At 43.8% G+C, this 18,779-nt stretch overlaps 1 protein-coding gene across 3 annotated transcripts in view; it reads left to right on the top strand.

The window, feature by feature from the left end:
* The window catches only part of Arms (Ankyrin repeat-rich membrane spanning), a 114,833-nt gene that overhangs the window by 10,342 nt on the left and 85,712 nt on the right, over window positions 1-18,779 (top strand). For 2 of the 3 annotated variants that reach the window (XM_050191674.3, XM_050191673.3), the window contains exons 6-10: window positions 7,059-7,157; window positions 9,293-9,391; window positions 16,143-16,340; window positions 17,132-17,230; window positions 17,324-17,422. In XM_050191674.3, coding sequence (XP_050047631.1) covers window positions 7,059-7,157; window positions 9,293-9,391; window positions 16,143-16,340; window positions 17,132-17,230; window positions 17,324-17,422 — 594 coding nt within the window. Of the gene's footprint in view, window positions 1-3,761; window positions 4,037-7,058; window positions 7,158-9,292; window positions 9,392-16,142; window positions 16,341-17,131; window positions 17,231-17,323; window positions 17,423-18,779 lie in introns of those variants that run through there. The other variant, XM_055061755.2, reaches the window with a different exon arrangement.

Raw genomic sequence — 18,779 nt, 5'->3', positions numbered from 1 at the left:
TTTGTGATAGCAAAAGAGAAAGATTGTTTGACACAATTCATGATTGCCATGCATACTTTTGTGTGAGAACATTGCTGGCTAGTGACGAAAACTGTTAAACATTGTATGTAGGATGGAATTCACTGCTGCACCATCTGCGGTGCTTCTATTAAAAACATGAACATGGAAAAGTTTTACCCTTTTATAAAAAACGTGCTTAGCCTGTTCCAGTCATGTTTGCAGGTATGCTCCAAAACTTGTTAGCAGCCAGCTTGAACAGAAAAATGCCAACCAGAAGTCAGTTCAAGGAACTGCAGTGACAACAGAACGAATATGCACTTTTTTGGTGTTGTGCCATGCTGTTGTTCTGATTGTTATCTTGAAAAATGTTATGGTTACCAATTTCTCATGGCCCACTGCACCAATTCGAGCAAGCAAGATCGCAGCTTAGTGTTGGGAGGGTGTAATGGCAACATGATGATGACGACTATTATTATTATTATTATTATTATTATTATTATGTAATGGCATCCACTTTGAGACGTGGCGGTGACAAATAGTCACCTAGCCTGCTTGATTTAATCAGGTATGCTATACATTTTTTATCTGGAATTTTTGTATACATCTCCTTAACCTTTGTTTTCCCTCTTCAGAATCTACCTTGCACCGCTAGCTATGACTGTAAGAAATCTGGCCATATCAATCTCTTCCCTGCTTTCTTTCCACCAATACTCAAAACGTCTCTTGCTTATCTCAACTGCTGACCGGTTGACACTTCCGTCCACTTTAAACCCAAGCCCTTCTGGAAGGTGTACATTACCTATGGTTCTCACTGGGTGAATCCCTTCGCATTTTCATTAGGATGTCTTTTGTGGTCTCCGGATTTTTGCTGCAGCATACAGATGCATGACCTAGTTCCGAATATTCGCTCTGGTACATTCTTGTTCTTAAGCAACTGGATTGAGCCTCAAATAGCAAGGCACAGCCCTATGTGTTATCGTACAGATTTTCCCTTCTAATTTGTTTCTTCTCCTTGTAAATCTCCATGGACCTTTTTGTTTTCATTCTTTGCCTCCAGTTAACTGTCTCGGTTTCTCTCACTTTCTTTCTGATGACTCCTGGTTGTCTACTTACAGTTTCAACTACCCTGTACTTGGTTGCCAACTTTCTTGTCCTCTTCCTCCATTCTGTATCTGCGCTTTTCATGTACAGAAACTTGTGCACTTTAGCTGCCCATTTATTTTCATCCATGTTCCTGAGTCTTTCTTCAAAATTAATTTTACTCTGTACGCCTCTGACTTCAAAAGAGGCCCAACCCATGTCACCCTGCACTGCCTCATTTTATTTATTTATTTATTTATTTATTTATTTATTTATTTAAAATACTTTCATTGCCCAAAGGCACTACAGAAAGGAGTGGGGAAAAATGGCAAGGCGTGCAGCAAAAAAAAAAAAAGAATTACAAGGCGTCTTGTAAAGCGATCTTGAACTTGTGGTCATCAGTTATGCTGGCGATTGTGGAGGGAAGGTGGTTCCATGCGACACTTGTTCTAGGAACAAAAGAGTCATTACACAATTTTGTGCGACAAGAAGGTAGACCCACTTTGAAGCGATGATCGGTCCTTGAAGATATGTAATGAGGTGGATGAAACGGAACGTCCTTCATCTCGTTGTTATAATAATAGATTTTATGAAAAAGGCTAAGGCGAGATGACTTTCGACGCAACGAAAGGTCAGGCAAGTTTAGGGTTTTCTTTATAAACGTGACACTGGAATGACGTGAATAATTCGATAAGATGAAACGTGCTCCGCGATTCTGAATGCCTTCAAGAGTTTGAGTGAGTGTAGTCTGAGCAGGATCCCATATGGCGTATGCGTACTCTAATTTAGAACGTATCAAGGTTTTGTAAAGTATTAACTTCAGGGACGATGGGGCATCAAAAAAGTTTCGACGCAGATAACCAGGCATGCGATTGGCGTTGTTCGTTACATATTGAACATGCGTATTCCACGATAGATTAGAAGAAATGTGAACACCAAGGTATTTATAGCTGTCAACAGATGGTAATGGAATATTATTTAGGCAGTAAGTACGTGGACAATGATTAGTGCTGTGGCGAGAAGCCTGCATACTTTTATATTTAGTTGTATTAAGTGTCATGAGCCATTGACTGCACCATTCGAATACACTATCTAGATCACGTTACAGGTTGAGATAATCGGTATAGGTAATAATTTTCTGGTAAACCATGCAGTCATCTGCAAACAGTTGGACAGTTGAGGAAGAAAGGCTAGTAGGAAGATCATTAATATAAATCAAGAAGAGCAGAGGGCCCAAAAAGGACCCTTGCGGGACACCAGATGTTACGGCAGAATTAGGTGAAGAGAAGTCGTTAGCCGTCACATACTGACTACGGTTAGAGAGAAATTCTTTAATCCATGCAAGTACATTGGGGTCTATGTTAAGTTGATTAAGCTTGAAGATAAGTAGATCGTGTGAGACGGAGTCAAATGCTTTAGCAAAATCTAAATATATGCAATCAGTATCAAAGTCATGATCCGCGTGAATAAACAAGTCGTTAGTAAAACATAGCAATTGCGTTTCGCACGAAACTGCTTTACGGAATCCATGCTGATAAATGCTGAAGAAGGAATTGGACTCAAGGAATTCAATGAGGTGTGAGTATATTATATGCTCCAGGATTTTTACTGCAATGGATGTTAATGATATGGGGCGGTAATTATTGGGGGAATGTACATCACAAGATTTATGCACAGGGACCACCTTCCCTATCTTCCAATCAGAGGGCAATGTAGACATCTCTATTGACTGTTGAAAAAGCTTTGACAATATCAGTGAAGAATAAACTTGTGTACACTTCAGCATTTTTGATGAAATACAATCTGGACCGGCCGACGAAGACACTTTTAAGTTGACAATCAGCCTTTTGACACCAACTGCATCAATAGCGATAGAATCCATTGGTAAGAAGTTGGTTTTTGGTATATGCGGAAATACTGTGGGGGTGCTCTTATGAAAATGAGTAACAAACACATTTTTCAGAACATTGCAGCATTCGCTTTGAACTACTGGGACATCAGATTGGATTAACTGAATGTGTGTCCTTTTAGTACCGTTAATAATGCTCCAAAATTTACGGGGATTAGAACGAAGTAGCAAAAGAAGAGTTTCATGAAAGAATTCCTTCTTGGCTTTTGAAAGTGCAGTACAGAATTCTTTGTTAAATTTTTGATAGCAAGACCAGTGGTCTATTCTGGCTGTGAATTTCGCGTGTCGAAATATCCGCTTCTTCTTGTTGCGCATGCGCTTTAACGTGTTATTAAACCATGGAGAGCGAGTACTTGATGAAACTTTCCTTTTAGGTACGAAACGATCAATAAGAGACAAGAGTTTGTTTTTATAAAGCAACCAGTTGTCCTCAACCGATCGCTGCTCAAAACCGGCGAAAAACTGATCAGCAAAGACCTGAAATTTTCTATTCATTCCAGTTACGTCTGCTTTACCGTAGTCTTGGATGACCCTAGTTTGTTTCTTGTTAGAAATCTTTGCCCGTATTGTGAAGTGAATTATAGAGTGATCGCTAATTCCCGGTGAATGAGTTAAGCCGATAGCTAGGTCTGGTGTAGTGGTAAGTATTAAATCTAGAATATTAGCGGAAGTGGAAGTTATGCAAGTGGGAAGGTGAATGAGCTGAGTTAAGTTGAAGTCGTGACAAAAAGTTATAAATTCTTTGCTTTCGGGTGAGTTGTGTTTTAAGGAAACCAAGTCTCGTTCCCATCTGATGTCAGGAAAATTGAAGTCGCCAAGTAAGAACTGGGGCGATTTTGGATATCTGACGAACAGCTGATTGACAACATCGTGCAGTTCATTACAGAAGGACAATGATGCAGTTGGTGGCCGGTAACAGACACAAAAAATTATTTTGCAAGAATCAATGAGCACACGCGCACACACACGATCAAGCGAGGATACAATTGGAATTACATGGGAAGCAAGAGTATCGGCAACCACCAGCAAAACACCACCACCAGACCGGTAATCACGATCACATCAGTAAAATTTGTAGCACTTTTCACAGTCCAAAATTTCTTCATTCTTAACTTTTGCAGAAAGCCAAGTTTCCGTCAGACCAACAATATCTGCAGGGCAGGAATCAATAGCAGAAGACAATTCCACGCGTTTATTCAGAATACTCCATATATTGAAAAAAAAAATAGAGGCGTCTTTTGCGCAGGATCTGGGAGGGCATAGCTATGATGCACTATGATGCACATTTGTGCTTCTACTGTGGGCTCCCAAAGTCAAATGGCCTACCGATCTTTGGTTAACTTCCAGCCCCGACAAGATATCCGATATTAAGCATAGAATGGCGTTTGTGAACGTTAGCACTGGCACCATTACTCCTTTCCAAATTGTATGGAAGCCTCACTAACACATTTATCCGGCCCTAATCTCGCGATTTCTAAAGCTTCGATTACTTCATCGCGAGATTAGGGCCGGATAAATGTGTTAGTGAGGCTTCCTTACATTTGTACCGCAAGGAGTTGGCGTTTCTTGGCTTGACTACATGATAGCGGCATTGGTCTTTGCGGTTGGTGCGCATGCGTTCTGTTGTTGGTAGGAAAGTGGCGTTGGAGCATTAAACCAGTTGTTAGTCTGCGCCTGTGTCGTGTGGTTCTTTCTCTGTCTTGTCCTTTTTAGCGCAGTTTTTCTTTGTTTCTCATAATGTCATACCAACTAGCCCCTCACCGTACGCTTCTAGACTTCATTACCTTATGACCTTCCCATACAACTTGTGCCCAGTTGTCTCTATATATCTCCCTCAACAGGACCATGAAATTGTCCTCTATGCCTTCATGCTTAAGAATATCCCGTAACAATTCCCTGTCTACATTGTCATAAGCTCCTTTAATACATAGAAATGCTATCGATAAAGGTCCAATCTGAGCTACTGCAATCTCTATACACCGAGTTAGTGCAAACATATTACCCTCTAAGCACCTGCCTGCCTTGAACACATTCTGAAGTTCCCCCAGTACATCATTTTTCTCCACCTACTTTGACAATTCCAATTTTATGGCTTGTATTGCCATTCTATGTATCACCAACGTTACTGTAACTGTCCTGTACAAGCTCGTCTTATCCTTATCACCTTTGCCTTTGTAGATGAGGTTCGTCTTGCTTTCGCACCATCCAACCAGAATTTTCTTCATTCTAATCACTTGCTCTATGGCATTAGTCAGCAGTGCCTTGCTCTTTGGGCTGAGGTTTTTGATTAGCTGTATTGGGATTTCATCGGGTCCTGCTGCCGTGTTATTAGGGATACATTCTTCTGCTTTTTTCCAATAAAAGGTTTCTATGCTAAATTTTGACATCTCCGGCTTCTCTGTTGTTGTTGGATCTGTTTGAGTCTGAACTACGCTTTCTTTCTTGTCAAAGTTATCCCTAATAATGTCTGTGATATATTGCAGCGCATCTCCTTCGTAGATGTTACCATCTTAATCCCTTATACCCGTTTGCGAATTTTTAGTTGAAGCTCTGACTGCTCTTATCTGGTTCCAGAATCCTGTTGGGGTGCCTTTGTCTCGGTTGCAAATGTTATGTACCCTAGGTTCACTTGCACATTTAATTTTCCCTTGCACGAGCTCACTCGCCACCCTTTTCTTTTCTCGGTATTTGTTCCATCTAAGGAGTACCTCATCTTCGTGTAATCCCAACTTTTTGGCTTCTTGATGATCCCTAGATGCCTGCTTAGACTCTTCTATAGCTTGCTTTGTTTCCTTGTTTCACCACTTAGTGGTTTCCTCTTTCCAATCCAGCAATTGTTTTGTTGTGTCTGACTTATTTCCTGCTACATAACGTCTACCAGTTTCTTATGTTCCCAAACTGCTGTATGAAAAGCCTCCATTTTCTTCTCTATATTTTTTGCGATCTCTGTTATTTCCTCTTCATTTGTTTCTTTAGAAATTCCGATACTATTGGTTCGTGTTTTGCATTAGTTCTCTGAAACTTTAATGTTAAACATCTATGATCACTACCCAGGCTATTTTTTTCATGTTCATCTATTGTCATTTGGTGTACTTGTTTGTAGACTACTTCTGAGACTAGGGCATAGTCTATACATGACTGCCTGTTTCTGTATGGCCATGTTACCTGTCCAGACACTTATTCTCCCTGTTAACTGCTATAAGGTTCTGTTCATCACACAGATCGAGCACTAGAGAACCGTTGTAATCAATATATCTGTCTAAATCATCCTTGTGCACGTTCATATCTCCCACTAATATCACCTGTGCGATTTCTTGAACTCATTAATATCGCTTCTAATGCAATCAATCAAATCCTTATTTTTATCTCTGCTATCACTACCTGTCCATAGGTAAGCTACTCCCAGCCATGTCTTCTTGCCTTGCCATTTGGATGGATAGTTGGGCGTGTTGGTTAAGCATGATTTCTGAAGTGAAGGCGCTAAAAAGACGGAGGACAAAGAAGAAACACACACACACAGGGCGCCCTGTGTGTGTGTGTTTCTTCTTTGTCCTCCGTCTTTTTAGCGCCTTCACTTCAGAAATCATGCCTTGCCATGTGCTGCTAATCCATAAATGCACCTTATGTTTCTTTTTTACCCTTTGCCACTTCAGGCCTCACCTAATTGACATCATGCATACATGCCAACATGCATGTATGCATGATGTCATCTGGCGGTGGCTGCTAGCACTAGGTGGAATCTGCAATGAACCTCTACTTTTGACGCAATCTACTGTGCATGCCAGTGCCTTTGATCCTATTGTGATGTCTCGAGTTCCTTGTGGGATTTTGTTCATAAATGGTTAATGAAAGGTACTATTCACCAGTACTGCTCTAGAAACTTGTCCAGCAGTTTTTACTGCTGAAATCAATATTAGAGCCATTTGCTTGTAAAATTGATCTCGGCAAAGTTGTGGGCATTGCGGGCATATGTTATAAGTTTCTTGCACTAACATTTGTATTGAACATTGTATGTCATTGTTGATTCTGATAGCATGTTAACAGTTATTCTTTCTTTTTATTCATGCAGTATGGAACTACTCCATTGGTTTGGTCATGTCGTCGAGGGTTTACAGGCATTGTTGAGATGCTGCTTGAAGCAGGTGCAAACGTTGACACTGCAGGGATGGTCAGTCTTCTTTTACACTTGTGTTTCTACAGTCATATTTCATGCAATTTCTCAATAGCCACACAAAGAGGTAATACCAAATCTGTTTAACATGTGTTTAGGGCTGAAGCCTAGAGTTTTTCATCAATAAATGAAAGAAGGTGCCAGAGGGGCAAAGGAAGAAAGACACCACAGAAAAGGGGAGAAAAAGAAAGGATGTGTAAGGGAGGGAGGGGAGGGGAACATGACAGACAAGGGTGATTAGAGCACTAAATCTTATTAGTGTATAAGTATATTTAAGGGCTATATTAAGATTACAACATATCTGTAAACGAAAGAGTCTTTTTTTATTAGTCCAATATTGCACATGTTATCCAATTGGAGAATAATTAATTTAGGTACTTTCTAATGCACAATTGATGATAGTACTCACACTCATGTCTTGATGAAGGCAACTAAGCCAAACCAGAAATAGAGTGCTGTATCTTTGAAAACAAGGTCTTAGCTGACTTCAGACAGATTTGGTGTATCTTGGATCTGGGCATCTGGTAGCCACTGCTAGAATAAAGACGGTTGGTTAGATGACTTGTAGATGTTGTATGAATGTGACAATGGTATTAAATTATACTTTGTCATGCTGAGAATACTTAGCAATAGTTGGCACCTAAGGATATAATAAAGAATGCGTGTAACTAGCCATAAACGAGATGGGATGTGAGTCACTGTCACCCTCTGCTGTGCCACCACCAAGTGCCATCTAACTTAATTGCCGCACCCTCCACCAGATGGTGTGAAGTGTCCAAGTTCGATAGGGTACCTTGCTGCGTGTTGGCCGCTGTGCGTGGTGGGAGGCATGAGTGCGCATGCGTGCTGTCATCAGTGAGCGCGCATGGAGCCGAAAGTGACATGGCAGCCCCGCTGATTAAAGCGACTTTGTGGCGAGCCTTGATGAAGCCCTAGCATGGTGTGGGTTCTCAGTGCGTGTCAGCATGGTGCAGACGCGAGGCACAGTTCCTCTTCGCCGACGAAAATTGGACACTCGTACATTCTAGCGTCTGGCACAGTCAGCATGACTGGCCACGTTTGATGCACTTTAGCACGGCTGGGACGGGAATAGAACATTTCCTATCACACACCAAAGCAGCAAAGAGAGCTTGCTGAGTTTGCACCTTCGCAAAACGAAAAAGTGATCGCTCGCCGCACACTTGTGCACATGTGCTGTATGGCAACAACTGATTTCCGTACTGCTGTGGGCCATATTCAGCACTTCAAACTATATAAGGGGCAAATCTTCTGCAGTTCTGGTGTCGCCGGCATGACGCATCCAACTCGACCATCTCCAGCATATCCGACTCACCCGTATTCGACTAGATGCCCCTCGCAAATGTGGGATTCCTGTTGTGCCTGCTAAGAGCCACACAGTGTCAAGCAGTGTTTGGGAGTCCTAGCGGAAGAAAGTCACCCAAGACAGATGCGTGACTGCCAAGATTTCTGAAGACTACAATGAGTGTCTCCTATGTTGCAGGATGGCCAAGGAGATCCTGTGGGCATCATCGTAATTGCGTGTGAAATACGATACATTTTAAGATACGAAATAAGTGAACAATAAACATGAAAAAGAGACAGAATAGAGACAAATATTCAACATTTAATCATAGAATCAGTTGAACAACCATGTACGTTGATCTTGTCTTCTTTAGCATCAACACTTGGTTGACACTATCCTTTTTTTTTGCTTTATCACATAATTTTGCACTGTGTTCCAATGAAACACTAAAAATGTTTTTGTTTGTTTTTATGTGTCACATCAGCCTGGTAACAATTGCAATTTAATTTTTAACATTCACAAGCTACAAAAACTGAATAAGTTGTCTTTTACTTCCTTTTTCGTTGTTAAAGGTGATATAGTACTGTGCAGTACTGTTGTAGTGTCACTAGTGTTATTAGTGAAAATCATGTGACTAATTCCTTTTGGAAATGGTAGCAGGAATTCTCAGAACCTATATATTTTCGTTTTCTGTGTTCTATTTGCTCCTTTATTCATATTCTTTAACAATAAGAATACCCTATACTTTAGGGTATATTAGAAATTACCAGAATTCATATGCATTTAACCCACTTCTGTATAGTAATTACATAATGTTTATTAATTGCAGTATTCATGGACGGCTTTGATAATAGCCACAAAGGGGAACTACTCTGACATTGTCAGCATGCTGCTGGAGTACAAGCCGAATGTTAATGCTGTCGATGCTGTAAGTAGCTGTTTCTTTTTTTCTCTTCGCTCCTTAACAAATTGGTGCCAATTTCACGCACCAAGTTCAGTGGCTCAGCAGCTGTTATGCTTTACTGCTGATCACGAAGTTGTGGGTTTGATTCCCAGCTGTAGCAGCCAACTTCTGATGGAAGCAGAATGCAAAAAAATTATCAGTACATGTTCAGCGGTCAAAAAGGAATTTGTTGCCCTCTGCTGTCATATATCTTGTAGTCAAAGTGTAACAATGGGATATAAAACCTCAAGAGTATAAGTGTAAAGATATCTCTTTACCCATGGTCTTATTACTTCTTATTTCTCCTAATGACATTTCAGCAACTTGATACTCATATTGACTGCCATAGGTAATATTAGTGGCCTGTACTTTTCTGCATTGTGATATAAAATTATGCATTCAACTCCCGTTAATTGAACCCTTGTGGGACCGCAAGGTTTGGTCGAATTAACAAACAGCGATAAAATGGACAAATTCAAATCTTTTTTATTGCTTCAAGAAGTCTGTCATCGTCGACAGAATTCTACAATACAGTATGTATTACAAAATTATATATATGTAATCGTCGGTCAGTGGCCCACAGACCTCAACACTGCTATCGGTGCTGACAAAATCCTCAGAGGAGACATCGCCCAGGGAACAGCACACGCTATCTTCATTGCAGGATAAGTTGCTGCATTCACCGTTGTCACCTAGGGAAGCAGTAGTGCTGTCGGCTGAATTTCTTGTTTTCATTCTTTTAGTGACCACTACGCACATGATGAGGCACCGGTGGGGGTTGAATTAACTGAAGCTGAATGCCTAGCAATGCTTCCCTAGCAATGCGTCGTTTCTCGCCATAACTTTCTTGTGCATTATAATTAAGTGAAAAGTCAAACTAACTGAGGTCGAATTAACAGGAGTTGATTATATATGCATCTATCTCAAGGTTGCATGAAAAGTTTGCCTGTACAGGCTGCATGAAAAATGTAGGCTTATAGGCTTAGCATGTCCCGCAGCTTCAAATATGTACCGCATTTTTCCGAATAGAGTCCACCTCCATGTATAGCCCGCACCCACTAGTACAATACCTAGAAGAGAAAGAAAAATATCCACATGTATACTCAGCGAAAATAACTGCATACAACGCTTAAATTTTTGTAAAGATAGTTTCCCATTGCGGATGCACGACTTGTCCATGCCGTATCTTCATCCTGCAGCTCTGTTCCCTACCTCTTCGGTGATGCTGATAATCTTCAGCTTGTGCTGCACTGTGAAGCATTGCTTTTGAATTCAGCCCCTCATGATCCAAGTTCTGGTTTGCCAGCGCAGCATGTACTATTGACGCAGCCGAAACGCAAAATGGTGACCCGTAAAGAGAAGGAGAATGGATGACTGGGAAAGAGGGAAAAAGGGAGTTTCAAGACATGGGGGTGGAGTTCCCTAGGAGATAACAAAACTTTATGTGGCGGCAAACTTCACCTTAAAGGGTCCCTCACCAGGTCTGGCCATCAATCGCAGTGTATATTTATGGCAGAAAGCAGGGAAGGAACACTGCTTGCAGACTCTAGTCATGGCAAAGGGTGAGAATGCCTCCATTGGCAGTGACACTCGCCTTCTGGCAGCATGGTAACAGGACAAGTAATTTCTTCCATCTCTTCCAATAATGAACTGATATGAAAAATTATTTAAGTAAAACACTCCTTAGGTGGTGTTTTACAAGTTCCAATGTAACCAAAATTTGCGATGGGGCCTGGTGGCATTTTTACAATTGCTAGTAGGTACAGCGGGGCGTGGCATTTCTCGCGGCACTTGACATTTCTGCCCAGGTGCGAGTAAGAGTGGGTGCGAGAGAGAAAATCTGGGGGCCTTTACTCCTTGAATATGTGACTCTGCCTAGGCACTACGGAGGAGGTTTCTAAGCGCGTGTTGTATGCGTTTGCCCCCTAGACATGCCAGCATTGAGGAGTGTGGTCGAGCTTGTTTACACTCCGCCGCTGGCTGCCCGCGTGGTGAGGCAAACGGAGGCCTGAGGATACAACCTGAGGTTATAATAAAGCAGGCGGCACAGGATCTCCTGGGTACCCAAGAGGTAGTGGGGTGATCAAAGCTGGAAGGAGGGCAGCCCGTGGGTTGGGGCCGCGGAGGCAGAAGCATGCCAGGGGGTGTTCGCATAAAAATTGGCTGTCCATGATTGTCACGGTGCGGTATTATTATTCGATTCGGCGAAGCACTGATCAACGGGCCCCAAAAGGGTCATAGTAATAGGAACTGACGAGCAAGGCAGTTATTGCCGGCCACTCGGGCAAGCGGGTGAAAGAAGTCGAAGGCAGGTTTAGAGATTGTTGCCTTTTTGTCGTCGGCACGACCGTGACACCCCGACAGCTTTTGTAGGAACTTCCCTGCGCGTGTATTGAGAAGCTTACTAAGAAGGCAGGGGTGTGAATACTCCGAAATATGTGGTATGTCTCTGCAATCCTATGTCCACAAAGTGCTGACAGTGTATGTGGTGCCTCTGTGCAATCCCGTGTCCACGAATTGCTGATCGTGTATGTGTGCCGACAGCACAGTATGGCCGGCGCCCGAAGTTTCTGCGCAGGCACGAGTAAGAGTGGGTGCAAGAGAGAAAATCTGGGGGCCTTTGCTCCTTGAATGTGTGACTCTGCCTAGGCACTACAGAGGAGGTTTCTTTGCACGTGTTGTACGCGTTTGTCCCCTAGACATGCCAGCATAGCCGAGTGCGGTTGAATTTGTTTACGCTCCGCCGCTGGCTGCCCGCCCGGTGAGGCAGTGGGCACGGATGCCCCATTTGGTAATCGCTGTGTCTGAAGGGGCAAGGTTCTGACTGGTGTTGTATAAGTTGCGAGTCGCTTTTTTCGTCGTGACAATAGATTGGATTTTTTACAAGCACTGCTCCAGGAGGACACATGTAACCGGCAAATGGAGGCCTCAGGAGAGCACCTGAGGTTATAATGAAGCAGGCGGCGCAGGATCTCCAGGTTACCAAGAGGTAGCGGGGGGATCAAAGCTGAAAGCAGGGCAGCCCGTGGGTTGGGTCTGCGGAGGCGGAAGGGTGCCAGGGGGTGTTCGCATAAAATATTGGCTGTCTGCGATAGCGGACAGCCAATCTTATACACCCCTGGCACGTGCAGGTCTCGGCGAGCCCCAACCCACGGACCAGTCCGGGTTCTAGCTTTGGCGTCCCCATAGCCACTTTGGTGTCCTGGAGGCGCCGCCAATAATGCGAAATAACAACACGTTGTTTCAATGAGTAAAAAGCATGATTGAATAAATATAATTACAGTAAAACCTCATCAATTAGAAATCCCAGATAATTAGAAGGTTTTCTGCGGTCCCATATTTTCCAATGTAAATTTGACCGGATAATTCGAACCGGCGGCCTAGGCCAAACCGGTTAATTCGAAGATTTGGGGTGCTATGCGGCAATTCCCAATCCCCATTTCACCGCAAACCCGACGAAATGACGGCCATTTGGAGCTGCGAGGCGACGCCACATAGCAGTCGTGATTATTTATAGATGAAGTGCCCGACCCGTAGTACTGCTAGCACAAAAATCAGTCCACGGTATGCCCCGCGCACCGCCGAAACGCGTGCCTGTAGAGAAGAAGACATGCTTCACTGCAACGCAGCGGGCATACCGGTTTTTGTCACGTGCTGTCGTACCCCACTCTGCACGCTCCTCGCAGTCGCAGCATTTGCAGCGTCAGCACATGTTCTGTGCCGCTGTCACTGGCTGCCGTTCGCCCATTCTCTCTCTGCATCTGTGGCAACCTGTGTGTGCGCAACGCCAGTCTGCGCCGTTTCTTTGTGTGCGGTGGTTAGGGGTGTTGCAGCTAGCATGGTGCTCTTTTTTTTTTTTTCTGAACTGTACAGAAGTTTCAGTGGGTGAAGATGCCAAAGTATAAGACTTTAATGCTGCAGCAGAAGTTCTGCTTGATCCAAGAAGCTGGTAAAAATGCGTGTTCCAAGACCGAGTTAGCTGAAAGGCACAACGTGCCCCTCTCGACATTGTCCACAATATTGAAGAACAAGTCGAAGGTACTGGAGGCCTACAGCAAGACATATTCTTCGAAGCGGTTGCGAGTACGGGCTCCCACATGCCAAGATGTGGAATCAGCTTTACTTCGCTGGCTGCAGAAAGCAAATGCAGCCCACGTTCCCGTCAATGGAACGATACTGTGGGAGAAGGCCAATGACTTGGCTCTACAACTTGGGCACGAAGAGTTCAAGTGTAGCAGTGGATGGTTCAGCCGTTTTAAAGAGCGCAATAATTTGACCTTCGTAGCCGTCTGTGGCGAGAGCGGCAGCGCAAACGAGAGCGTCGTCGACGACTGGAAGAAACGCATGTTGGCTCCGTTGCTTAGCGAGTATGGTGCAGACGATGTGTACAACCTTGACGAGGCAGCCCTTTTTACAAGATGCTGCCCACAAAAACGTTCGCAGCAAAGGACACCGCGGTCAAGAGTCGAAAGCAGGGCAAGGAAAGAATTACCATTCTGTTCGGCGTGAACATGTGGGGTAAACACAAGCTGCCACTACTCGTAGTTGAAAGAGTGGGAAGCCTCGCTGCTTTAAAAATGCACGTCTGCTGCCAAAGAATGAGTTTATCTACCGGCACAACAAGAAAGCCTGGGTCACAGGCGCAATATTTGAAGATTATGTTCGGCAGCTTGACCACAATTTTGCGGCCAATGGCAGGAATGTACTCTTTGTTGTTGATAATTGCCCGGCGCATGGCGACATCCCACACCTGAAAGCTATCAGGATGGTATTTCTTCCTCCGAACACCATGTCAATCTCGCAGCCAATGGACCAAGGCGTCATTCACTACACGAGGAAGATTAACCACCACCACCTGCTCAAGCGCATGCTCTTTTGCTATGACAACGGCAAGGAGTACTCCATCGACCTCCTCGAGGCCATATGCAAGTGGAACCCACTTTGATCATGCAATGTTTTGAACACGCTGGTTTCTCGAAGGAAAGCACCATCAATGCTGATGCTGACTATTCATGTGCACTTGATGAAGAAGGAGCCGAGTATTGCGACCGCATCGATGCACTCTGTGCAGAGGATAGCGAATCTGGTGCAGTCAGCTTCGCTGAGTAACTTTGAAAATGATTAACAAACGTGCTACTCAGACTTGGAGAGTGAAGCTACCGCTGATGCGACCATGTGCGATGACAGTGACGACGGTGACGCTAACGAGCCCTCCCGAGCCCCCGCTCTTGGAGAAGTTATCGGATTGCTGAACGTTATCCGCAGTTTTGTTCATTGCCATGGTGGAAATTCTCAATTGCTGCACATAGTTGGCCAACTAGAAAACATGACCTTTGGAGCCTCGAACTACAGGACGCGGCAAACCAGCATCTCTGATTACTCCAAAGATCCAAAGATCGCCGAATAAAGGCAGCACATTCCTGCAGCGAAATTATATGCCTGGGTTGTATTTTTTTGTGTGTTTGGTTAATTCGAAAACCCGCTTAATTCGAAGATTTTTTGCAGTTCTGATGACTTCGAATTAACAAGGTTTTACTGTACGTCCAGCCGCGAACTTGCGATGCTAAGTTTAGCGCTACCGCGCCCAGTGACTTCTGCTGGCACGCCTAGGGACAAACGCATACAACACGCGCTAAGAAACTCCTCCGTAGTGCCTAGGCAGAGTCACATATTCAAGGAGCAAAAGTCCCCGCATTTCCTCTCTCACACCTGCTCTTACTCGCGCATGAGTGCACACGTCCGACGTCTCCGCAAGTGCCATGCCCCGCTGTAGTTACTAGCAATTATAAATATGCGGCCTGGTGACGGGCCCTTTTAGATGAAGCTTCACGGCAGTGCGAAGCATACTGCTGTGAAGCCACTACCCAAGGCGAAATTCATATACAACTCACACCCCAACATAACTGCTGTTGTTTTATTTTTCATTTTTAACGCGACAGCGTTAAGGAGCTCGTGTCGCAGAAAAGCCGGTGTCGTCGGCGTTGGTGTCGGCGTCACCGGCGTTGGCCGTGAGCGATAAATCCCAGAAGGCACTTCATAAATAAAAAACATCTTGCAACATGGGGTGGTGGGAATCGAACCAGGGTCTCCGGAGTGTGAGACGGAGACGCTACCACTCAGCCACGAGTTCGTTCCTTCAGAAAGGGACAAAATCGCCTCTAGTGAATGCGGTGTTACCTTAGAAACGTGCCGTAGAAAGTTATACTGTGGTGTATATCGGTAATTATGACCATGTAACTTACAGAAGTCGCAGTTTCACGAGTAGCGAAGTACGTTTCCGCTACATTCCTTTTGCGCTCTGCGCACACGCAGAGCCATCTTGCGGCAAACACAGAAGAACCCCTCCTCGCAGTGTACGGCGCTGCCCCGACACATGGCGCGCCCCTCGCCCCATGATCACGTCCGCCTTCATGGCGCGTCGGGGCCCGGCTATCTGTGCCGATCGCGACGTTTGGCTGGCGTAGTGCGTTTGAGTAGGCGGTGCGAACGGGGTGCAATAACGCTATCGCATTCCACTCTTGAAGGCGAAGCTTAAGCGTGCTCCAATTTTTTGTATGAGTAATACAAGCAATACCATAGTATTTGTAGTAACATAAGGAAAACTGACTCCGTTGGAAGCTTGAAGAGAATTGTTACAGAAAACAGCAGTTTTATTTGTTTCTTTTTAACAGCTGCACAATAGCAACAGCTCAAAATTCATGCTGAATGTTGACATAACTTTGCTCATTACTTACAGGATGGTTACACTGCATTGGCCATTGCCTGCAAAGAAGGGTTTACTGATATCGCTGTCTCTTTGTTGAACGCTGGGGCCTATGTCAACATGCACGACCGCAGTGGAGACACGAATCTGATCCATGCAGCGAAAGCTGGGAATTTTTCTATTGTGGATGTCTTGCTGAAAAAGTATGCTGACATTGATGTACAAGGCATGGTGAGCAGTTCTTTCTTTATGTGCACACACATAATAAATTTAAGGACCCTCTCTTCTCTAGAGAAATGAAAAGACAATTGCTAAGACAACCGAATGTCATGCCAGTTTAACTGAAAACACCATAGAACATACTTGGAACAGTACTTCTCAATCTAAGATGTATTTAGGTACCAGGAACGCTGACAGTTCAGAGCAAAAACGGTACTTGCTTGAGGTGGATGAGTGGAAGTTATGCCTGTGCCATATACATCAACTGCATTTCCTCCTAGACATGCTTGACGTGTTTGAAAAGCTTTGCTAATTTTGGAAGCTATGCAACCATCACACAATAGAAGTTCCTTCATGTAGAATTTTGTTACTGAGCAAAACGCATTTAAAGGATTATGAACAATGAGAAACTCCTTATTGTGGACAAAACTATGTTCTATTTGATGACAACTAACACATTTACAATAGCAACTTCTGTTCACATTATCACAAAAAAAGTAAAGGCCAACCAGGTATTTCTACCAAAGACGTTGACCTTATTTGGGTGTAGCACATGTTCACATCTACAGACTATCACTACAAAGCATTGGTTCTGTTAGTTTTGTGCAATTTTCTCTAATTTTTCTTATCACCAAGCTCTTGCTGGATACCTCCAAAAGAGGATCTTCTAATTCTTATTATAATCCCATTTTTCTCCAAGACATTCTGGTTTCTCAGTTTCCTTGTTGATTATTTCTGCATGTTCTCTGTGTATTATCATTCTTTCAGCTGTAATCACATGTCTACAATATTTCCTCTTTTAGGACAGAAAAACTGCTCTTTATTGGGCAGTAGAGAAAGGGTACACTGACATTGTACGCACCATTCTGAATGCCAATCCAAATCTCGAGTTGGCGACAAAAGTAAGACTGCTAATTTATTTGACTAGTTTTTCACTAGATGTTTTGCGAGAGGTCTCTAGTCCTCACCGCCCTCCTCTCACTTTTTCTGTCTAGGATGGAGACACTCCATTGATGAAAGCAACGAGGATCCGTAATACGGAGATAGTACAGATGTTGATTGATAAGAAAGCAAAAGTTTCTGCAACAGACAAGGTGAGAATGCTTTGCTTAAGGCATTGTGTCAATGATCTTAAGGCTGCTGGCTTTTTTGGAGATGAAATGTGTCTTTTGTTATGTTCTAGTAACATTCAATTGTAGCAACATGTCAAAGTGCCCCGCGTCAGGTTTTGGCATTACAAACCAGCACGTGTGGTTTATATGTCACAGAGTTGTGCTTGTGTGTATTAAACCAACATATGCCGCATAAACAGAAAATTCTATAAAAGCTCACGCACCCTTCTCAGAGGGACCATTCTACCCACCAGCAGAGCCGTCACAGTTGTCTCCTCTGCGTCACATGTTTACTACTTGCAATGCAGAAATAGCCAGCAGCTGCATGAACAACTGAGTATGCTAAACCACCTCCAAGAATGCAGCATGCAGCGAGAAAAAATGGAGGGAAAAAATAATCAAAATGTTATGTGGGCCCTCAGCTCCAATATGAGAGACGGCTGGGGAGAAATATTGCTTGTGGATTCCGGTAGAAGTAATGAGAGAGAACATTTGCGGTGGGGAGAGCAATTGCCTTCTCATGCCATTGTCTTGCAACATTTTATTTGCTTTTGCCTCCTCATGCCATTGTCTTACAACATGTTATTTGCTTTTATCTCTACTTATTACTAAATCCTCTTTAAAAATTCTTGTAGAATGCTCTCTGGATGGTGGTTTACAACTTCCAGTGTATAACCAAATTTCCAACTAGGGCTAATGAAGGACCCCTTAAAAAGTGAGGTGTGAGTTTGTCTAATAGCAGCATATTTAAACTTCGATATAACAAACTTCAATATGATGAAATTCTCAATATTGACACGTGTACTTATCTTTATCGGGCGACCACGTTTCGCCGCTTAACAACTGTAATCGCGCAGCGCGGAACGCGCCTGCATGTATCCGAAGTTTCTGGAAAGTTATCGATGCTTCTACCCGGCTTTCTGTTGTCGCCGAACCTTGTGTTATCTGATTTCATCGCGTAACACGAATGGTGTAGAACTTTGTGGAAGGCACGCGGGTCCGAACGATTAGTCTGGAACATTCGACGACTGCTCTATAAAAGCCGACGCGCTTGACCCGCTGATCAGATTTACAACGATCGCCGACTGTGTTCGCCGCTCTCGTTGTGCTTTAAGTGTAGCCTGTTTTGTGGGCACAGGTTCGCCCAATAAAAGCTAGTTTTTGCCTTTCACCGTATTGCTACTGTGTTCTTTGACGTCACGACCACGTGACATCTGGTGGAGGTGCTTTGCGTTCATGTACCGGACGCCCCCACAAAGCCGTGACCCAAGCCCTCACTCTGAAGACACCAACATCGCCCAAGACCAGCGTGCTAGCCGCAGACTGCAAGGACTGCCCC

This window comes from Dermacentor andersoni, chromosome 1, assembly GCF_023375885.2.
Source record: "Dermacentor andersoni chromosome 1, qqDerAnde1_hic_scaffold, whole genome shotgun sequence".
Taxonomy (NCBI): Eukaryota; Metazoa; Arthropoda; class Arachnida; order Ixodida; family Ixodidae; genus Dermacentor; species Dermacentor andersoni.
The sequence above is the reverse complement of the archived record's forward strand: the minus strand, read 5'-3'. Positions and strand labels throughout refer to the sequence as shown.